Source organism: Microtus ochrogaster, chromosome 19, assembly GCF_000317375.1.
Source record: "Microtus ochrogaster isolate Prairie Vole_2 chromosome 19, MicOch1.0, whole genome shotgun sequence".
Lineage (NCBI taxonomy): Eukaryota > Metazoa > Chordata > Mammalia > Rodentia > Cricetidae > Microtus > Microtus ochrogaster.
The window spans coordinates 38309056-38333964 of record NC_022021.1 but is presented as its reverse complement, the minus strand read 5'-3'; the positions used below and the strand labels follow the sequence as shown (position 1 = coordinate 38333964).

The window sequence follows — 24909 nt, the reverse complement described above, 5'->3', positions numbered from 1 at the left end:
CAAAAATCTTAAATAAATAAATAAATAAATAAATAAATAAATAAATAAATACCCTAATAGATTACAAAGCTTCTTAGAAATGTAGGTGAGGTAGGAGTCAAGTAGAAACAAGAGCTTTGAAATAATCAAACAAATTCAAAGTGTCCCTTTCTGTGAATTTTAAATTTCAATGTGAGCTTTCCATTTCTCTCTAGTTGTTATATTTGAATGCCAGTGGTGCATTTTACAAAGAGATTGAGACACACTTCTGTGAAGATTGGGTTGGAATTATAAACCTTGAGTCTTTGATGTACAGGACTCATTCTCATAGTAAGAGCTCATTCATTAGGAGTCAATTGAAGAATATAAGCCATATTGAGGGCCCATCAAAAACTACAGCATGGAACAGTGAAAAAGTAAGAAGGCAAGCAAACAATAATAAGGCCTAAAAATGGATTGTAAATATGTGAATATAATTTCTGATATAATTTTATTGCCTTTGAACTCAAGTTACAGTTACATAGGTAGGCTAAAAAGATTCTATTATTAACTTTTCATTTAAAGAAAAATGTAAAAGAAGAAGACATTATTTTTTCAGTGAAGTTATTTATATTATAATAAGCAATATTCTTCTGTTTTTATTCCTAAGTAATAATCCAAATTAAACAATTACAATAATTCTAGTGAGCTTTTGCCACATACATGTGTATGTCTTGATTTTGTACAGGTGTATGTCTTCCTGTGTGTTTTATATACCAGTATTTACTAAAAGAACATTTAAATCCTATACATTAATTTAAAAACTACAATAATTATTCAGGCATAGTGTCACAAACTTATAATCCCAACTCTGGGGGATTCATGAATATAATTTTATTGGTAGTGACTATAACTTTCTTCTGGATTACTGCATTCAAGCTTATGCCTTCAAATGTTATTCCTCAGTTTGGATTGTTATTTTGTGGCTTTTGAAGACCTAAGGATATAACATGCATTTGACAGAAGTGGATCATTGTTAAAAGGCCTTTAAAAGCTTTTGTTCCCACCTTCACCCCACTCTTACAGATGACCATTCCCGCCTCCTTTGTTGATTCTCTACTTATCTAGGATATGAATAGTTTCTACCATACACTCAAGCTGCTTTAACTCCTATCATAGCAGATGATGCTCAAATTTTGATAGACTTTGTTTTCCTGGAAACAGGAGCCAAAAATATACTTCTTTTCTCTTAAATTGTTTCTGTCATCATGATGAATAATTACAGTTGGACAATGGTCTTGTGCCTTATGAAGAATTGTGATTTGTATTGGTTTAGCAAAGCACTGTTTGGCCAGTAACCAGGTCGTAAGTATAGGTGGGGTGACCAGAATAGGAGAATTCTGGGAAGAGGAAAGGCTCAGTCTACAGTTGTTACCCAGACATAGAGGAAGCAAGATGAAAATGCCTCACTGATAAAAGGTACATGGCTAACACAGATAAGACTTGTGATGTAATTCAAGATGAAATACGTAGTTATTAAGAAGCCTGAGCTAATAATCCAATCAGTTTGTAATTAATGTATACAGCCCATGGGAACATTCATGCCCATTAGTCCAGGATGTTTCCAGATGGGCTTCTCTATGTTAGTACTTTTCCTGTTTAACCATATTACCCTAAAAAATTCACAGAGAGACAAGGAAGCCAGATTCCCTTGCTTTCTGTTTCATTTGGCTTCTGATGAAAAAGAAAAGCCTGAGGTTGAAGTTGCATTTTCCACATTAAAACGTTTTAAAAGTTCAACTTTATCACAGTTACAGTAATGGCTGAGTAGAGGAAGCTATTTCCTTTTCCTCAATACTATAACTCTCCGGGCCTGGGTCAAAACTTAACATTATTTTGGACTGGTCAATGTCTCAACCAAAGTATGTCCTCTAAAAGTTATGATGACCCTTCAGGAAGGTGTATAAGTCTCATTCTTATCCACAATTGAGACAGGAGGACTGGTTAACCCCTCAATGAGACGATATACATTTCCTTCATAGAGCTCTTGCTCTCTAATGCAATAGTTTACAAGGCTTATATTCTGTGGCTTTATTATTCTACCCATTTTCCTAATGTTCTCAGTTCTTATGTCTGTTTCTTTCTAAAGCATGCTTTCATACGGCTTCCATACCCATCAGGTGGCAGCTTGTCCCCCATTTGGCCTAAATACAATACTGAGTTAGCTTTAAGGAAATTGTTAACTTGCTGGGCTACATCTTTCCTCTTCCAGGCAGCTGCTGAAGTATACGGCCAGCCTACACTGGGGAGTATCTCCTTTTTGTTTATTTTTTACTTCATGTTTACAGAGTTTAATTGCTGTTCTTTTTTTCTTTACTTTTATTTGTTTCAAGGTAGTTTCTCACTGTGTAGCTGGAGCTCTCTATGTAGACCTCATAGAACTCGAACCCACTGAGATATGGCTGCCTCTGCTTACTGAGCACTGAACATTTAAAATTGTGCTTCATCATGTCCAGCAGGTGATAAATAAATAAAATTGTTTTGCTGCCTATATTTCACTTAGTTTATAAATTCTTTTAGGTATAAAAGTAGGAATCCCAAAATGGAGACCTCATTTTCCAAACATCTTTTAAAATGTCTGAGTAGCAAATCTTCATTTTTTTGTAACAGATCAACAAACCACATTGTCATTTCCCATGGTTTAATCACTCTTATGATATTTGTGTTGATTTGGGTTGCTAAAATTGTCTATGTGTACTCTGATGCTACTTTACATGTTTCTGTGTCTTTTGTGCTTTAATGACCCTACGACTAAAATGTATGTACTTTCAGTGAAGAAAATTATCCTTCTTCATGTGGCTGAGTCATATCTAATCTGTTGCAACATGGAGTGAAACAAGTTGATTGTGATTGTGCCTACATAAGAACAGAAGGTTCCAGAAGCCTATCTTTCTTTCTTTCTTTCTTTCTTTCTTTCTTTCTTTCTTTCTTTCTTTCTTTCCTTTCTTTCTTTCTTTTCTTTCTTTCTTTCTTTCTTTCCTTCTTTGTTTTTTCTTTCTTTCTTTTCTTCTTTCCTCCTTCCTTCTCTCTCTCTCTCTCATACACACACACACACACACACACACACACACACACCTACAGTCCATATTCATTTTTATTGTGTGAAGTACCTCGACTCTTCAGCTATTGTTATCAAAAAGGCTCTAGAGAAACAGAACCTAGGGTATGATTATGAACTGTATCTTAATTTCTGGAAAGGGTTTTCTACTACTGGTATATTTAAGCATCTATTTTTTTCTGCATCACATGAAATGTGAAGTGACATTATTCGCAGCACACTCCTAAGCTACATAGCCATCTATATGATATCTCCAAGCCCATTACTCAAACTAATAATTATGATAAGAGTGGTTGATTCAAAGTCACATGGCAAAGCAGAGAGAGAAAGGATGCCCTGAGCAAATCAGTTTCCAGCTCAAGAAACATCTATGACCTACAACTTTTTTTTTCATTTGAAAAAGGTACTCCTTATTCCCTGTATATATAGAAAGAAGATTTCTGAAAAACAAAAACCAGAGGAAACCAACCACCACATCTCTACTCTCATCCTTAATGGCAAAACTTAAATTGAGTTTTCAACATGGCAGTTTCTTCCTATAAAGAAGAACTTTGCCTCGGTAAAAATGGAATACAGAATGTTTGCTTGGGGATGAATGGAGAGATCCAGTAAAATTTGGAACATTGAGTTCCTAAAGTCTGGTGAGGCTTTTTTGTTCCCAGTAGAACTGCCTTCAGCACTGCACATGAAGAAATTAACCTGCATTGCCTAAAGAAACTGTAATAGCCTTCCCTGAAGCGGTTTCTTTGCAGGGCTGCTGAGTTTCCACCTCACTGCTTCTTTGCTCCTAATTCTATTAGTAGAGATGGACCCAGTGGTTCCCTAAAGTTGAGGAGCAATGTGCTATTAATGAGAAGGCACACTACACACCAAAAGAAGCATTTTATTTTTTCTTAATTTATATAGATTAAACTCTGGAAAACACATGTGGGAAAACTAAGGTAGTATAAGTGTAGATTAATGATGAAATGAAAAAAAATAATGTCAATGGAAATGAATCTACTAGCACTAGGACACTAAACAGAAATTCTACTTTTAATGCTGCAGCCTGTAAAGTTAGAAAGAATTCTGGCCTTTGGCTTATTTGATTGAACAAAACATGGAACAAAATGTTGCCCAATTAAAATGAGTGCAAAATGATCACCTGCCTTGATATATTGGAGAAAGGATATTCAAAGTTTTAAGGAAAGAATACTTTCAGGGAAGTTACTATAATTCCCCTTCACCTACCTATGGATAGAAAGAGGAAATGGCTTTCACCATCATTATGGAAAACTGATTTGGAGGTGGAAATCCAACACCCAAGTTATCAATTTTCTGTCTACTATAAATTTAAATTGCCACTGGATTTGGTAATTCAAGTTACCAAATCTTTGAAAGACAGAATAACACTCTCAAAGTCCAAAGAAGATTTGCACTGTCACTATAAGGGTTACATATAAAAAGAACAATACAGACATTAAGCATCACCTGGGTGTGCACTCTTCTCCTAGGAATAAGACAGATGGTCATATTCAAATCTACCATCACAAAAGTAGAATGCTATTAATGCCTTATTTGACCATCATAGCCAAGAAATTTGTGCATGAAGTGAAGGAAATGCTTAACATAGAGAGTCACCAACCTCATTAATTTCTAGATTTAGGGCCCCATGAGTCTCAGAGTCCCTCGAGTGAGATGGATAGCTGGGACCGTTTGAGAAAGGACATTACACACACACACACACACACACAAACACACACACACACACACATATACACTATTAGTTTTTCTCAAATCTCTGGATAGTGATCTGCAGTTCTTTACTCTTATGATTTTACACCAGAAAAAAAATAATAATCAGACATTTCAGCAACAGACCATAGATATGAAAGACACTAATTATAAAAGAACCAAATTGCTACTTTGTTCTCTAAGGAGCACGGAACCCATGGTGTTTAATTGATAAATGTAGTTTAACTCCAGTCTGTCCCATGGCCTATTCTTCCCACCCTTTCCTATTCTAATTGCTTCTCTAGTATAAAGAATTTATAATTGAAACAGATAGAGTCGGTGACTGGTAGAATCTCCAAATGGCTTCCCTCATCCATAGAATAAATGCTAATAAGGTGAGAAGGGTCAAGTAAAAACCATCAGTATGGCTTCTTCCCAGAAAACACTAAGCCAAAAATAATGCTGAATTCCTACAGGGTTTGCAATGATTAATGCTATCAACAAGGACTCAGAAGCCATGGGGCTAGAGATCCTTCGACTCCCACTCAAATTCCCTGTTTGGCCTGTGGAGAAGACAGATGGCTTTTAGATAATGACAATGGATTATCATAAACTTAACCAGGTGGTGACTCCAATTGTAGCAACTGGACCAGATGTGATTTCATTGCTAGAACAATTAGCATATCCCCTGGTACCTGGCATAAGCTATTTATATAGAAAATGCATTTTTTTTTAGTACTCTGAGAAATAACTAAGTTAGCAGTTTGCTTCATGTTTGCAGGGCAAACAGAATAACCTACTATTCTGTCTTAGAAGTGTTTTAAATCATTTTAAATCCCAAGTTCTTTATGATAATAAAGTTAATAGGAATTCTGATCATGCTCATTCATTGAACACAATGGTAGCCTATTACATAGATAAAGTTTGCTGATTAGATATAGAGAATAAAATATAGCATGTGTTCTAGACTTTAATTTTTTAATCTGTGAATAAGATGTGAAACAAATCTGGAAGAAAGTCAAAAGGATTCTACTTCATTGAAACCTGTAGTGATCTAATGCCTTGGAGTGTGTTGAGATAGCTCTGCTGCAATGATACTGACATATGCATTGTTGACTGACCAAAATAATGGCGTGAAACTGACAGCCTTCATGGATGTTGGAAGAACATATTTCTCTTTTGGCTGCTATTTTTCCTACTTACCTAGAAAATCAATGAGCTCCCATTTCTTTTTGTTTGCTTTCTGTTGTTTTGTTCTGGTTTTGGTTTGAATTTGAAATGTCTCCCATGGAACCATAATTTGAAGTCTTTGTCTATATTGGGTATACTTTGGGTAGGCTATAGAGCCAAGATGGTGGAGGCATGTTTGTATGGGGTGGAACTTGGGTCATACCAAATTGTCTGGTTTGGACCTGTGTTTCTTTTTTCCTGATCAAACATGACGCAATAAGCCCCTACTAAAAACTCCTGACTTCATGAACTTTGACGACTCTGCAATGTGAAGCAATGCCATGCCACCAATGATGAGTGGGAAATCCCAGAATTCACGGATTAAAATCAATTTTGCTTTTTTTGATACTTAGATGACAATGATATGTAATAGTTAATATAAGTTAGGGTCCAAACTAAATGTTTTAAGATAAGATCAATTTTTGTCATTTTTTAAAAATTTTTATGTCATTCTTGACTGAGGACATATGAATACAGCAGATGTAATGATGCTTAAGTTCATTGGCTTAAAGAACTGAGTGAACTCTGATTGGTTCTTATGGGTAAATTGCGTATTCACTGTCCCTGAAGATTTTGAAACAAAACCCTATTTCCTTCATGAATATTTACTCTATTTTGAAAACAGGTTATGCTTTAGACATTTATCTACCTGATAGAAGTTATTGTGTAACTTGAGGCTATATATATATATATATATATGTTAATTTATATGTGTGTGTGTGTAATGTTTTTTGATCAACTCTATCCACATATTTTACAATGGAATTCTTCTCTTACACCCCTTTTAATTTTTCTCTCTCTTTCTCAAATTCACTGGGTTTCCTTTGTACAGCTGGTAAGTGCTTGCCTTTAAGGCAGTCTAGTGAACATAAATCTTTCAAGGGCTAAATCCCTGAAGAAAGTTCACTCTTTTTCCTCAGAAATCTCCAATTACAAATTGTTTCTCAGCTAGAGACAGATTTGTCATCCTTTTCCCCATTTATGCTGGTCTTTTGAACTGGCTGGATCTTGTGAAAGTCTGATTCATTCCGTCACAGTTGCTGTGAGTTTCTGGTTACAATAGCCCTGCCACACCCAGTAAATACTGTCTTGCCACAAATGCTTACTGCGTCTCCACATACATTCTTCTTGCCTCCTCATCTTCAATAATACCAATGGTTTGTGTTATGGGGTGTGATGTAAATGACCCCTTTAAGAGCTAAGAGCACTGCTCTATTTTTCTCTGATTTTGTCCAGTTTTGCCATTATCATTAATTCATGATTGGTACTGTTAACTCACAAAAACTTCCCTGACTGTATATGTTATAAGTCCTAGAAGAGAATCTAATATTATTGTTAGCCTAAATTCCAGCTGAGTTAATTTTTGACAATGAAAATAATGAAAAGTTTTTAATAAATATAACTTGCAAATACATATACTACTGACATTTTACAATGAATTATTAAATATTAATTTTAGTATATTATAATATAAATCTACTAGCATTCACTCTCAGTTCTGAGAATATAATTGTTTTCTCTTTAAAATATGCTTTAATTATAATGCAATTATATCATTTTTCTCCATCCTTTTTCCCTTCTATCCGATCCCAGGTATTCCCTCTTAAATCCCTCCTATGAACCCCACTGCAAGTTCATAGCTTCTTTTATTATTATTGCTACATATGTACATGATACATGTGTATGTATGTATCTATGAGTGTGTGTGTAAAACTCTTGTTGTTGTTGTTTTCTGTGTGTATGTTGTTTCAGAGATGTTTATTTTCCATGGAACAATTTATAAGAGGGCTCATTCTTGAGAGATGCTAATTCTACTTTTCCCAGCATTTATTAGTTTCCAGCATTGATTGGTTCTTTTTCTAGAGGTAAGACTATGTGAAATTTCCTCCCTTTCACAGTAAATGATCCATCAATATTGACATCATTCCAGTTTTGTTTATGCAGCTATTCCTAGAAAAACCTTACCACAACAGATTTCTAGATATTCTGTTCTTACAATCTTTCCACTCTCTTTTCTATGATGTTTCCTATCAATAGACACAAGAGCGGCCATGAAATTGTATCAATTGGGTCAGGGCCCTGGACAATCTTTTGTAGTTTTCTGTGGTGGCCTGCATTCAACCTAAAAAGAGATAAGCTACACTCATCCAGGAACACAGCTGCACAAAGTGTGTTTCTAGACTGTAGGCTAAGTTTATATCTTTATACCTGTAGATTAGCTCATCTCTCATCTCTTATCAGAGAAGCTTTTCTGCTCAGTAGATGCAAATAAACACAAAACCCCACAACTGTTCAACTACAGAAAATTGCTACTAGTCAAATGTGTGTTTTAACACTGACAGCCTGGGATTGGATAATTTATGGGTGAGGTAGCCTTTGCTGAATACGAATACTACTCTCAGCAGTCAGGGAGTTCCTTTATTTATGGGTGGGACTTCATGAGATTTTCCTATCCATGTTGACATGCCTATAGTTATTTTACATGTTTTATTTAGACAACATTATTGAGAGATTTCACGCAGAAAGCCTCCCTTTTATGTATAAAAAGATGCGATCTCAAAGCAGACTTCTAAAGACTCTGCCTCTTACCATCTTTTTATCTTCAGTTTTAGTTATTTAGTTATGCTTCCTGTGCCTGGGGCTTAATGATTGCATTGTAGATGAATCCACTGTGGTAGGACAAAGTGCAGTCAATTGTCCTCTCCATTTTCTCAGCTGGAAATTCCTATTATAGTATCCACCTGCTGCAAAGAGAAACTTCACTAGGAGAAGTGAAAGCAGAATTTATCTTTTGATATAAGGATATGAGAATAGAATGTGGGTAATAGAATTTAGTTAGAAATTATACTGGTTTGGGAAAGTGAAAGTAGTATGTTATTCTTCAAAGTTCAGGACATTTCCAGGTATAAGTCTTTAGTTGGCTAGATTCAAAGTATCGGACATGATTTTTCTCCTATTGAGTCTTAAGAACAATACAACAAATGTTGGCTTACTCAAAGTAAGTATTTCTCTTTTTTATTTATTTATTTAATTTTTTTTTGATTTTTCGAGACAGGGTTTCTCTGTAGCTTTTGGTTCCTGTCCTGGAACTAGCTCTTGTAGACCAGGCTGGCCTCGAACTCACAGAAATCCACCTGCCTCTGCCTCCCAAGTGCTGGGATTAAAGGCGTGAGCCACCACCGCCCGGCCAAAGTAAATATTTCTTGATTGCAACACTGGAGATACATTGTGATCATTTCTGTTTTCGACAGATTTGTTATCTTTCTAAGACAGCTTGTATAGCATCTTCTGATACTATGAGAATTGATTATAAGTGTATATACACATGTAAACATATAAAATTATGAAACATGGCTCCTGGAAATAGTGCTAGACTCAATGTTTTATAATTTTAGCGTATGATAATATGTGCACACACATTATATTACATATGAAATATAACTTTACTAATAAATATGTTTTTTTTGCTTTTTTGAGATCTTTAATTTGTCTTTCTCTGTTTCTTTGTGTTATCCATTCTCTGCTTTTAATATCCTGAATCCTGTTGTTTTTTCCATTTCTTGACCCATAGTACATGTGGCCAATGAATCTTCCTTTTTCGAGGAGATTCTGCCTCACCCCAACTCCATATACTTCATTTTTACTTGCCTATGTTCTGTGATTCCTCAAGGTTATATTCACATCCATCAAAATATTTAGACCTATGCAGGACGAATTCAGAAAGAACATGCCTTGTTTGCTTTTATGTCTCGGTCTGGGTCAGCTCATCCTGTATAACATTTCCCAAGTCTATCTATATAAAAAGTTTATTTTGTTCCATCTGAATACTATAACTCCACTGTGAATACATGCCACATTTTCACTATTTGTTAATCAGTTTAAGGTTGTTTCCATTTCCTAGCTATTACGAATAAAGTGACAACAAGGCTGGACAACTGTCTCTGGAGTAGGTTTTGGGTCTACAGGGCATATGTCAAGGAGTATTACAACCGGTTAATAAGATAGTTCTATTTCTAGCTTTTGGGGAATTTTTCTCACTGTTACCGACATTAGCTTTACCCATCTGCAATCCTGCCAACAGTGAAGTAGAACTCACTTTTCTCTATATTCTCATCAGCATTTGTTGTCAGTTATTGGAAAATGTTCATTTTGCCCATGCATTTTACAGTTTTCTGGAGAAAAAGTTTCTGTGTCTGCTCTTGCTTGTATGTAGGATATCTGTGTCATATTAGGTACATGTATGACTTTGTTAAGTCTTTTATCTACACTAATCCTCTTTTGAGAATACCACTGTTCAATTGTGTATCAAATTGAATGTTTTTATATTTCTATAATTCCATACTTTAAAAAAGTGGATTCACATTTCTGGGTGTACTAAAATATGGCTCCCTAAGATCAAAGTGGTCTTTGAAAGCTCAAGGCTTATAAATACCATTGCATTATGCATTTGCAAGAAAAAATATCTTTCAAGACTTATCTCAGGTTCTTTCATATCTGTGAATCCTTTCTTGAATTCCTCAACATCCTGCATATAATCTCATCCTTTGCTGTATCAATACAATCACTAGGAAAGTGTAAATTGTACTATATACAGAAAATTATTGAAATTATGTTACTTGAGAAAAATATTTTCTAGTACAATGAAACATGCTTAATTATATTAAAATATAAGTTTTAGAATATTCTAGTTATTCATGAAGTTACCTCATTTTTAGTGTCTTTGTTTTCTTATGTTCAAAATACAGATACTAATAACATCCTTCATAATTCTATTTTGAAGGTTATGCAAGTTTATCTATGTAAAGCAATTAAAACAGTGCCCAAAGGAAGCATTTAATATATTTTACCTATTATAATTGCAACCTGGGGACCTTCATATTTCCATTTAGCCCAAAATATTTAATGCTGTCTCAAGTTATAATGCATTCTGCATTAAAAATATGGTGGAAAAGCAGTGCATCTGAAAGCAGTGTCTACAAGTGATTCAGTTTTGACTATTTCTTTTGGAAAATACAAAATGAAGAAATACTGTCAGCTGCAGTCTATCCCAATTGTTAAAATGACAAGTCAAAATTTTCCGTAAGATTAAATGGGTAGTATTTTCTTGGAGCATATGCCAAGACTATGTCAGAACAGTTTTATAGGCATACAGTGACTTCTCCCTGTGAAAATCAAAGTAATTATGTTTTAATCTGAATATATTCTAAGCTTTTGTTCTTATTACTTTTCTTTCTTTTTGCTTGTGCTTTAACTGATAAATTCATAAAATATATTTTGCAGATGAAACTGATATCTATATTACATTACAGATATTATATAAGCTTATATTTATCCTGGGTATATTACTAAATGAAAAAGTTATTTTTGTGGAAAGGACTGCCATTTTCATAGAATATTACTCCACCCTTAGCAGAAATCTTTAATAAACAAATAAATACAAAAGAAATAAAATAATATTAACCATAAGCAATGCCATAGTTTGATTCCCCATGATCAGGTGCCAAACTCAGTATCTTCCAACATTAAGTCTAAAGTTGTCAGTACGAATGTTTATGGCATATAAACTATGCCAGCATCTCACTTGACTAGATTGTGTGAGGCCATCTTGGTGTAAAGCTTTATTAAACTCAATATCTCTCCAAAAAGGTTTTCAATAGAAGTAATCTGATACTTATGTTTTTCTTTTATGTTATTTCTAAAAAGATAGCGAATCTCGAATCTGAGTCTTGTTGACAGTAGTCAGCAGACCACTGTGCTGGGTATTCTTTAATGTTCCTGAATCATTTATTGTTTAAGCTTATTAACCTTTCTAAAACCACACTCAAAGTCTTTTCTAGAAATAAAAGGAATGTAAATATATTTATGCCTGTGTACACATATGCATACAATGTCATGAATTAATCTCTGTGCTGTCATAATTTTATTCCCAAATCCAGAAGCATCAACATAGAGTTAATCAAACTTTAATTAGTTTTCTTGTAGAAAAAAAAATCTTGGCAGCTGATGTTTCATTAATTTAGAAACACAGTTTGCTATGATAGCCGTGGATTCTTAGCACTTATTACAATGAGAATTTACATATCTATAGAAAATGGTGATATTTACACACAAAAATTTAAATATTAGACATACTCCTTTTTAATCCAATTCACAAGTAATTAATCCTCCAGTCAACTAAATTAATTCTATACTGTCATTTAAATTCTGAAGATGAAATTTTAAAATCTCAAGCAATAGTTTCGAAACTAAATTCCTAGATCCAATTTATTTGTATACATTGGGTGAGGAAATGATACTCTACCAAGGAAAACTCACACACACACAAAATCATTCCAAAATTTTCTATGAATTACACTTTTATCACCTTCAATTCTGGTACCTAATATCCATGTATCTGTCTTAGTCAAAACCAAAGAATAGGGTAGTCTCTTTAGTCTTTTGATATGAAATATCAGGTGATGTCAGAAAGTGTAAGCAGAGCTAAAATAATTGATGTTGTGGAGCAGATTTTGAAATCCATATTCTTCTTCCATTACCCTGTATTTCTAATTCTAATAAATAAATAAATAAACCAATAAGAATAGTGTAAAAGAGCTACATGAATTAATCATAACCTAAAGTATTTATATTAACATTTAGGCTTATATGATAGGATTGAGGGATCATATAAATGTCCACTTTGTCTATTACACTCAGAGACTTCTGCCTTCTAGTGTTATATCCTCAAAATTGTCTGAGAGTTTTCTTAGTGTTAGTGCACTACTGTAAGCACTGAGGGTATCCTGTTCTGAACTGAACTTTTTGGGCTTCAATGTCGTTCTGTCTATTTTGTGTGAGTTTTATGTTCCACACAGTTCATGGGTTTTCAGAATGCTTAGGAAAATATTGATCAGATACCGTGATTTCTGTGATGAAGGAAGGTCATTGGTAATAAACAAACTGCCTTGGCCCATTTTGATAGGCCATCCCTTAGGTGGGTGGAGTAGACCGAACAGAATGCTGGGAAAAAGAAGCACATTGAGGAGTCACCATGATTCTCCCACTCCAGACAGACGCAGGTTAGGTTAAGATCTTTCCTGGTAAGCCAGCTCGTGGAACTACACAGATTATTAGAAATGAATTAGATCGATATGTAAGAGCTAGCCAATAAGAAACTGGAACTAATGGGCCAGGCAGTGTTTAAAAGAATACAGTGTCTGTGTAATTATTTTGGGTATAAAGCTAGCCATGCAGGTGGCCAGGTGCCTGGGACACAGCCCCACTGCTCCTATTACAACATTTCTGCACTTATTCCAAGTTATTTTATTGCAATTGTTGCAATTTTCATTTGTAGTTTTACTTTAAGTTCCTGTCATTCAATCAGCAGGTTGCAGTAACATATTTATGAATTATACGTGTGTGTGTGTGTGTGTGTGTGTGTGTGTGTGTGTGTGTGTGTGGTAATAATAAGCAAAGAGCAAAAGACCAAAAATGTGAGAAGTCAGGGCAATATGGAGAGTTGGAGATTAATGTAATAATATTTTAATAATAGTTTCTCTTAAAAAATAAAGAAGTCACATGATTACGTTAAAATAAATACTTTCTTAAGGGAAAAGGTTTTTTTTGTTTTTTAGAAAAGCATACAGTCTATATATTCTTAAATATGTAAATAGTAACAAAAAATAGCAAAAATATTCATGCAGTTCCTAGACATTTTAGGTAAAATGTCTTGCATAGGTTCTCCAAACTCCTAAATGATTACATCTTCAAAGATTTTAACTGGACTGAAAATAAAATGGTACAATTGAGTGTAGTATACTGTGCCAGCCAGATATTAGAGGAGCAACCACGGTCTGGTAAACACGGTAGTCACAAGAATGGATCTGGCCTGGGTGAAGACCCAATATTCCTGTTTTTCTGGCCAATCACTTGAATAAAGGAATACCAACAACCCTTCAGAAAGGAGAGAACATCAGTAGAATAGGAGGGGCCCTCACTATAAGACATGCTAAACAGATATGGAGATTAATTCCTGTCCCCATGCATAAGACCCATAAGCCAATTTGAGGGCACATGAGTTTTGCTGGGTTTCCCCACTTTTCTCAGAAGGCTTGATTAATTTTCCATTTTCAGTTTTCAGCCTCTTCTTGCCAGTGCTTTCAGGAATATAAGGAATGCTGCCATGTGGCAGAACTCTACGTCAGCAGCTCAAAAGACTTTCTACTTTTTATTTATTTTGCTGTGTTTTTTTGCTTGTTTGTTTGTTATTTATTATTTTCTTCTCCACTCTTATCTTCTATACATTTATGAAGCTTCTGAGATTTACTGTTTGCCTGCTTTGGGATTTTTTCTTTTAAATTCTAATTTTAACAAGGCTAAAAGAAATGTGGTAAGAATATGTGTAATGTGCAAGTCAGAAAGAGTGAGAGCAAGAAGAGAGAGAGAGAGAGAGAGAGAGAGACAGACAGACAGACAGACAGACAGACAGACAGATAACTTGACTGATATGCTGCCAAGCATGGTGACCTGAGTTTAATCCTTGGACCCTGCCTGGTGGACAAAGAGAGTAGACTCAATTAAATTGTCCTTTGACCTCATACACATATTCTTTTGTATTTGTGCTCAGACATGTGTACACATAGAAAAAATAAATAAATTTTAGAGAACTGTTGCTGAAACCAGATCATGATAAAAAATGTATTAGAAATGAACTCTATGTAGTATGTTACAGTTTAAATGGAAAAGAGTAAGGACATAACACCATTAGGAAGGACTAACACTTTCAACTTATAGTATTTATGCATGACCATTTGTCCTTGAGTCTGCAAATGGACAACTATTACAGACTGTCAATCAACACTGATGCACTATTCCTATTCTTTCGAAGTAATATAAGCCTTTCAAATTCTTGTCATCAAAACTGGGAACAGAATATAAACTATCTTAACAAACCCATGGGGGAATTAGAAAATAGAAGCAAAAAGGGAGAAAGGGATATTGCAAGGCTTACTCAGGCTAGACTCAGGAAAAGGAACCATTTTCTGGTCACTGCAAAGCATCCATACACAATACACAATTCATACTCCCCTTCCTATGAAGTGGTTGCCAAAAGAAACCCAGCATTACCTTTCCCACATATTGAGGTTCGGAGCCCATGTATTCTTCCAGCACAAAAAATTGATTCCATACCCATCCACGTTTAACCCTCTGGAAATGGGGTTGTCTCTCCGGCAGGTGGATAACATTTTCTTTTGATTGTGTGGCTAAAGTTTGTTGTGGCTGTGGCTGAAGTGGTGTTAGGAGACCTCCATCAAACAGGATCCAGAGAAGCAGGCATAAAGAGTTCCTTGTAAGCATTGGCAAAGACTTTCTCCCACAGTAGAGTAATAAATACTCCAGTACTTAATGTGGAGTCGTAGGATCCAGGGTTGAAGTGTCTGTGGCTGTGACCACTGGGCTTTCTGTTTTAGTAGAGAGACACTAATTCACACATTGATGCTCTGGAGCTTTCTTCTTTATTACATTCCATCTAAAGAGACCTAGAAAACAGATCAACAAACATCCATCAAGTTTGTGAAACTCCATGGTGACTTTCATAGTAACTATGACTGCATCTTATTTAAAGAATGTGATTAATTGAGGAGTGGCTGACCCACTTCAACCAGTTAGTTTAGATTAATCACCTTACGACTGTTTTCTACACAGTGCTTCTCATTCTGTGTCCGTAAATAGTTTTTTTAAATGTTCTGATAGCACGCCCATTTCATAGAATAAATGGTGTAATACAGAAGTTTAAACTGTGCCCAGGATCTACGACTTAGACAAACATAAGCAGGATTTATTTCGGCAGTAGAAACCTGGGATTCACACCCATAAGTATTATACTCTGTTACTCAGTTGTCAATTAATAAGAAAGCTGTTTCAATAAAGAAGAGGTCAAACTCCAAGCAAAACAGGATATTTACTTGAAAGCCTACCCAAATTATTTCCACAAAACTGAGCGGGTGTTTTGTTTAGTATTGTACACCTTACACTTTCATGGGTCTCTTTGCTCTTCTGTGAAACAGAAACTTTTCAGTTGCCAGGTTAATATACAGACTTTGAAGAAAGGAGATCTTGTATTCTCACCTTTCACCCTTGGGGTGTGAGGAGAGTGCTTAATTCTAGGAAGCAGCAGGAAAAGAATCACTCTTTGACAGTGGTGGTGCATTCCCATGATTGGAAAATGGCTGCCAATTCTCAACGGGCTGCTAACAGCTCAGCTAATCAGCCCAGCAAGGCAGCAGAGGAGCACTAATCCTGGGCGTAAGCGTGGCACAGAGAAGGTAAGGTCACTTCCAGCTGTGCCTGGCTTCTTTATAGCTAATCTGAAATGTGAATGCAGTTCTGGGGCCAGAGATTTGGGTTCCCAGGCTGCCTGATCTCCCTGAGAGCTGAAGAACCTATGGATGACCTCCAGACTTGAAATCCTTAAAAATAATAAATAGGGTAATTAAATAATTAATAGACAAACATGCTTTGGAGGAAGACACATTTGTGCTAGGTCTTAAAAGAAATCGTGCCACAGTTTTGTGATAAGGAACTGTCAAGTGGTATTTGCACTATAGAAATACAGTGCACATAATTCATCTATGTACAGAGCTTTTTAACAGGTATATGCAGCTGTTTTAAATTCCACTCTTTTAGAACAGGTATTCGAGTACATTCTGTGCTAATCTCATTGTTTTATGACTGTAATCTCCATCTGAAATCATTTTAAGTTTTCACAACTTCAGTAAGCAAATCAACAAATGTTTTTAGTCCGTGATGGCCATTTCAGCAGATACGAGTCTCTGGTCACACATGGGATTTTAAAACACTACTAGATCACAGCACTGAATGCAAGCGAATTGGAAAAAGTCTGGTTTTAGGGGGTGGGCATTTTATTTTTATTTTGTTTTGTTTTGCTTTTAGAGGAATTAGAAACAACTTATGGTTGTATAACATATGAGGAAGGTTATCAAGCAATTAACATGAGTATGCTTCCCCCATGCCCAAAGGTATTGTGATAAACGTAATAGTAGGCCTATTCTTTATATTCAAGCATCTATAGAATCATAAAGGAGATGTAATTCTCATGAAGGGCATTGCAACAGATATGCTTTATCCCATGTGCCGTATCGTATCTCACATGAACTGTTTAAAAATGTATGCTTGTCTATTATTCTTAATCTCAGGTAAAGCCAGAGTGACTTTAAAAGATTTCCATGGCCTGGTGTGGGTATGAGGAGGCAAACATCCTTTTAGCAGAGGCAAGAGTGGAAAAGCAGACATCATATATCAGAACAGTGGAGCAGTGTTTGAAACACACACTGACAAAAACACTTTCTCTAACTGTATCTCCAGAGCCGGAGGAGAAATCAGCAGTGCACTTCCTTAATAAAGGACCGACTGCCTATAAATTACAGTGGAAAAGGTTTCTCCCCATATAGTGGAATTTATTAAGATCAATTTTAAACACAATTCTAGATTATTTGTAGCACTTGAATACTGCCCAATATTAAACAATTATTCAGTGATTGATAATACAAATATTAGTAGTTTGTAGTCTATGTTAAATAATAAATCCATAAAATTATTTTTTCAGGAACTTTAATTACAAACAAGGAATAATTTTCTTTACCTCTTCTTTTGTTAAATGCCTTGTTAATTTGCAATAGTAACTGGAAGTGAAATTTATTAAAGTTAGCAGAAATGGAGCTGTAATTCCCTCCTTGTCTATACCTGGCAAGAAAACTGTTATAATTTTGAAATTATTTTTATATCGAACATAAAATAGGTTTCCTTTCATGATATTTTGCCTTAAATATAATATAAAATGGGATTTACTTTATAAATTATGTCATTTGGATCTTTTTTTATTCTGATATAAACAATAAACTCTTAAGGATTCTAGGAAAACCCAGTAATTCAAGAGTGTAACTGATCGAAAATATTGTTTGAAGATTTTAACTTGTATGTTTATGGAAACTTTTCTCTACAGTCTCATATTAAAGTTGCACTTGGGTTAAGTTAAATGGTTAAGAATACACAAAACTTTGTGGGACTTGATTTAACTGAACTGGAAGGAAAGTCTGTGAGATACTTGTGGTAGAAAAACCTTAACTCTTCTGCTTTAAAAACAGCAGTGGATACAGGGTGTAGCTAGCTAATTTTTATTTTAGTTTGATAAGATTAAATTTTCTAGAAAAGTGATAAAGCAAACCTGTTGGAGTTCCCTGGCCTGTACCCAGAGAAAATTGCTACAGGCTAGAATAAAAAAAGGGTACAAGGAAGACGCTTGCTTGGGCAGACACCCCCACTCTATATCATGGAGCTCTATGAAGGGAAATTCTCTGTTTTGCATGCCATAAGGGACTGGAACATTTAAACCTGTGAGTGAATTACAATTCCTTTAACTAAAATTTAGTTATTTTTTGTGCAATGACTTTATCATATCTCTTCTACTTGTTCACTTTTCTAGGATGGAAACACCAACTTTATTAATTCTACCTACCTACCTACCTACCCACCTAAGTACCTACCTAACTACCTACCTGACCTATCCATCCATCCATCCATCCATCCATCCATCCATCCATCCATCCATCCATCCATCCATCCATGTATCATTATCTATCTACCATCTATCTATTGGATTTTTGAGACAGGGTATCTCCTGTAGCCTTGGATGTCCTGGTACATGTTCTGTCCAACTTTATTCTTCAGAGGCAATTCTGTCTTTCAGAAGCAGAAGTAATGGGTAAATAAATCATGCTGTAGATAAAAGCCAGGGCTGTTCTTAAAGATACCAATAACAGAGTTATAGTTTGTGTCAGACTGGGTAGCTAGAATGTACAAACTAACAGTCAAAATCACATGGTCTGAGATGCCTACAGCTTTCTATGTTGAAGTGCAGCTAAAACAGAGAGAGAGAGAGAGAGAGAGAGAGAGAGAGAGAGAGAGAGACTGTTTTTGATTGATGCCATTCTGTGTGTTTGTAGGCAGTGTTATGTTCTGTTCTCTATCTTGCTTCAAGGGAGATTTCATGGTGGTCTTGTCTGTATTGTTTAATGACATCGTTCATTTGAGACTTCCCTTTCCTGCTAAACTCAAATTCAGCATCTTTGGAAGCATATACATCTACTATTTAGAGAAACGATCACTGGGACCAAGAAAGATAAGATGAGGAGGAGAGGAGGCATGGACACAACTGACAGAGCAGCTTTGTGGAGCTTCTTTTTCACTCCAGGACTTGGGGCTTCTTTCAGGAAGTACCGTCCTTAGAAAGGTGTGGCCCCTAACAGGGGGCTGCATGCCAGAAAAATCTCCTGAACATGAATGAGTTTTAAAAAGTTATTGGAAACAAATGAATGAATATTAAAAAGTTATTGGGAACAAAATACAGTTTGTAGTTCCAGTTCCACGTATTTTTATATAATTTATTCCTATACGAGAGAAAAACTTCCTTCTAACAGTATTCTAAGAAGTAGGTATAAGATTATCTTTTTTTTTTTCTAGAGGAAAGAATTACTCTGCATTTTAGCCTTCATAGAGCCATTCTAGTTAACAATATAGAAAGATTTAACCCCTGCTTTTAAAAAAGAAAAACAAGCAAAACTGTGGGTCTAAATGAATTTTTCCTCTCATTTCATTCAGGTATCGGTCACAGCAGTAGACACTGACTGACACAGGCAGTAAACCAGCTTCTGTTGCCTCTTAAAAGCAAAAGTAAGATGTTTGTATGCATTGAAGGTTTTGAGACTGCAGTTCATGAAATCCACTGCTCCTAACTTTCATTGCACAGTTGTTCAGGATGCAAAATAATGCCTGAGGTTTGACTAAAATGAAAATGGCTGCCACATTTTTTTTTCTCCCAAGGAAGAAAAAATACTGAGTGAAATGTGAATCTCTACATAGAGGACATTACCACTTCTCAGGAAAGAAAAGATAAATAAATTAATTATAGTAATAAATTTGAGTCATGTTATAATTGTACTATTTGCTCATCCTCAAATAAATAGAACAATATAGTATCAAAAGTCATCTACTGTAAGTTTAATAAAAATTAATGTTAATATTCAAGTAAAAATTATTTTAAAGAAAGTTCATCCAGAGAATAATTACTCAAATGTTGACTGTGAATTGGTAGATGATATATTAGTTACATTTTAGGAACTTACTGATAAATGAGTGAAAATTCTTCATCTAAGCCAAACAACCAAACAGAAAAACAAAGAAACCATCTATATTCTGGGAGATGTAGAACGAACAGGAAGTAAAGAATTTGAGTCATAGTACAGATCTTTTTTAATGCATAGAAACATTTTGTGGAGGATATATTGACTAGTTCATTGTTTCAAAGGTACAGAATCTTCATATGGAATACTGATGGGATAAGGAAATATATGTCTAAAATAGTTTAGGGTTTTAAATTGAACTTTAATTTTACATCTGGAAAAATCAGAACAATGGTTAAGCCGGAACATATAATCCTTTCTAATAAGAAGCTTGACAGTAGGCATTGAGAGAGTTGCTAGGAACCATAGGCATGTAAGCTTAAAGTACAGCTATAGTAACCCGATCAAGACTATTAGAAAGGTCTAGCCATAACATGGAACTTTCAGCAAACACCAATTAAAGTTGTTTAGGGCTATAGGTAGCTCCCCAAAGCTACAAGCTTACCTTAATAAATTGCAGAATATTTCTGCTAACAAATTTAAGAGACAAAACTATTATTGGGATTTCTAGAAATGTAGAAATATTTTTTGCCTCTTTAAAATAAATACTGTATTTCTTAACCAGTTCTTGAAAGACATCACCTGAATAGCAAACCCGATGTGCAGAGTAATCTTTCATGTGATTTACTGGAAAGATGGTGAGAGATATATTAAGGACTAGATGTAGACATCAGATGATAATTTGTAAGTATTAGACAGTGGCAGAAAAGGAAGAAAACTCAAAGGAGGAGAAATCCCTGAGTAATCACCGAGTATTCCGTTTTTAATGATTCCAGACACTTTGGAGATCAAACAAGACTCACAATACCCTTTTCCTTCCAATACAAATTTTCTCTAGGGTGAACACTTGATATGCCAATTCAACTTCAAATAAAAATCCCCAAAGTAATTATATTAGCCTAGCCAAAGTTTTTCTGGCATCTTGTCACTGACTTCTCTGTTGCTTGCCACTGAGAATTATTACCATTTTATGCTTAATATAATATTAAAATAATACATTACTATATTACAGTGTTGACTTAAAACAATCTGTATGATATTTCACTTTGTTTTACATTTTCTACAGGGTAAGAAATATAAATGATTTCTTATGTTGTAAAATATTTATAGGTTCTTCCCTGATTAACAGATGAAAGTTGTTACTGTCAGTGTGGTTTCCTCAGAATAGAAGGCAGTTTGACATATTCTCTCTCTCTTCTCACTTTCCCTCCTTTACACCACGTGTGCACGTGCACACACACACACACACACACACACACTCACACGCACATGCACACACACATACACACATGCACCTATGTGCATACATAGACACACACATTTTAATTTTCTGCTATGGAAACCAGTTTCTCAGGAGATGACACATAATGTCCTTTGCTCATGACTTTGGTACACAGCAGGAAACAATGAAGTCAGTCACATTTCTGAGTGAGGAATAGACACTGAGAGGTTCCTACATCATCAGGGACTCTGAGGAAATGATCCCACTGTGAGTTACACAGTATCTTTGTTCTCTTGACAAATGAATATTGATGTCTGCTCATTCTTCCATACCAAATGACAGCAGATGGGTGATAGCATTAAAAAAAACAGAAAGTCATACACCTATGATAGCTTCTGAGCTCAGAACTTGAAGCATCCTGTCTCCTGGAAGTAGATCCAAAAATCACTCTTATTTATTCATTATTTTATTTATTTGTTTGTTACTGTTTTTTTTCTTTCTCTCTCTTTCTCTCTCCCTAAGGACTTGTGATGTTCTGCAAGCAGGTGAAATATTTGTTATTTTTAAACTCTAAAGGATGATGCACACAGCTTTCATTCTTAGAGTGGAAAGCCCAAAACAGCTAGGGGAGAAATGAATTTCACACCTGTGCAGCTGCTCCTCAACACAGCTACCGGGATGATAAATAAACCACCCTCTCTTTGCTGCTGTGAGGAAGTAAATGAATATTGACTTGGACAGATGCTAAGCCTCTCTTTAATTTCATAAATTGCATTGTATTCCCTCTGTATTACCAGGAGGATTTTTTCCACTTCTTGTGCATTTAATCATTTATTGCTTTATTAAACAGCTAATAAAATCCAAGTGCTAGACTACTTTCCAGATTAATATGTTGTCTTGTGAAATCAATGTGATTCCGTGCTTTCAAAATTGTTCTTATTAAAGATTTTATTTTTTAAAAGACAGCAGTCTTTGTATGGTGTGTCACCATCTCACTATACACAGAAATTTCTGTTTCCTATTTACCTCATAGAACTTTACCTTAGAGTGAAAGTTTTCGATGTAACATCAATGGCATGAAAGTGTATAAAATAATGATACTGCATAATTAAAAGAAACCACAGCTACATTTCAATTCAGGTTTTCGACAAAAGACATAAATTTGCTTAGACACTGCATGTTGCATCAGTATGATTCAGAAGTAAAATCAATAGTGCATTTGTAAGAGGAGCACTCATTGAAGCTAAACCAACTGAGAAGCTGTCCTTAATGAGGCTGAACTTTCACTGAATTCATAATGGAAAGTTAGGAGAAAATTTGATAGCAAATCTAAGGCATAAAATATTGAGCAGTGAAGCAATCAATTATAAAACTCCTCAAGTAAATAATATCAAAACTATACTGTACTGTGTATGACACAAGATGGCTATTTATTTTTGATACATAAATGAAAAAAATATGAAAGCAATGAGCTTCAATGTACGTGTTGCTTAGATGCCTTTTGTATCTTTGTTTCGAGACAGGATCTTACTGTGTAAGGCCTTCTTGCCTGTAATTTTCTGTGTAGATCAGGCTAGCCCTGAGCTCATAGAAGTCAACTTCTTCACAGCAGTGGCTGGCATCACAGGCTTGTACCTCCAATCCCACCTAAGGTGTTTAATTTCTTCATGTCATTGGCTGTTTTTGTAATTTCCAATTACCAGTGGGGTATATACTAATTTGTTAGCTCTTTGGCAAGAAAGTTTGAGAAACTCATTAGCTAAAACAATAGAAATGCATTGTTTCATATGTCTGGTGAGTAGAATCTGAAATTAAGATGCAGCCAGGGTTGTGAGCAATTACAGAGTCAGTTCCATGGCTTTCTCCAACTTCTAAAGGCCTCCACATTCCATAGCTCCAAATCTCTCTAAGAAACAGCAAGATCTCCTGTGGATTCAATTTTGTTCTGATTTTTGTTTAAAAAATACCCACAGTGGTTGGAATAGACAAATCTTAATACTATATTTTATTTTGGTTATATCTATAAAGAACTTCACTCCATATAATGTCATAATCAGCAGAATGATTGATGTCAATATGCTATGGTAGACAAATAAGTTGCTCAATCAACCCCTCAGTATGCGATTGTATATGTATGCATGTATGTGTGTATGTATGTGTGTATGCATGTATGTATCTACCTATCTATCTATCTATCTATCTATCTATCTATCTATCTATCTATCTATCTATCTATCTATCTATCTAATCTATTGTCTATAATATACCTATCTATCATCTATTATCTCTCATGTATATATCTACATCTTTGTGTATCTATGTACCTATCTGTCATCCATCTTTTCATTATTTTACATCTATCTTACATCTATTTATCTACCCACAAACACACTCACACTCACACACACATATATGTACATATGCTTACACATATTTTTATACCTATATGTACATACACATAAATGGTGTGGGAGAATGGTCTGTATTTTGTCAACTACATTTTACATAAACGCTGATGGGACAGTAGCCAGTCAGGAAGTAGAGGTGGGACAACAAGACAGGAAGTTGAAGTGGGTCAGAGAGAACAGGAGAATTCTGGGAAGGAGGAAGCCCATTCCTCTGCAGTCCATGACCCGACCACAGAAGAAGCAAAATGTGACTGCCTCTCTGAAAAAGGTAGCAAGCCATGTGCCTAACATAGACAAGAATAATGGGTTAATATAAGTTATAAGGGTTAATAAGAAGCCTGAGCTAATGGGCCAATCAGTTTATAACTAATATAGACCTCTGTGTGATTTCTTTGGGACTTAACGACTACAGGAACCAGGTAGGACAGAAAACCCTGACATCACACACACACACACACACACACACACACACACATAATACATATTTATACTTTTGCATATCCATATACACATATGCATACTTTCTTTCTACATTGGGGTAATATAGTGTTGTTTGGCTTTATTGTGAATGGTATATCCAGGTTGTCATACATACATACATATTTATAATAGATGCAATATGTCATTCAGGAACTGTTTTTAATAGCAAATGTATTATTGTTTTCTTAAATTTTTCTATGTCTTATGCCCATTTGTTATTTTATTCTCTAGTAAGGTCATTGACATTTGTAATGTATTTGACTACGAGTGAAGTACAATTTTGGCTTTATTTTTCAAACAGACAGGAAACACTTCCAAATACATTTCCTTAATTAATATATGTAATGAAATCAAAGAGTATGAGGACATGTGTGTAAATGCTACCTACTTTATAAAGTACATCAGTAGGGAAAGTTAAAGCTGTTGGACACTGCTCTTTATAACCAGAATCTACTGAAAGCAAGCATGGAGCTGTTTTTTGTATTCCCCAAACTGCATCCACTGCCTCCAGCTTAAAGACAAAAACAAACTAAATTAAAAAAA

The 24909-nt window shown here is 35.0% G+C and overlaps 1 protein-coding gene across 2 annotated transcripts in view; it reads right to left on the bottom strand.

The window, feature by feature from the left end:
- Cdh12 (cadherin 12) overlaps positions 1–24909 on the bottom strand; it is a 783606-nt gene that overhangs the window by 215857 nt on the left and 542840 nt on the right. For both annotated transcript variants that reach the window (XM_013349767.2, XM_026783769.1), the window contains one exon: positions 15125–15537. In XM_013349767.2, coding sequence (XP_013205221.1) covers positions 15125–15355 — 231 coding nt within the window. In that variant the 5' untranslated portion in view covers positions 15356–15537. The remainder of the gene's footprint in view (positions 1–15124; positions 15538–24909) is intronic.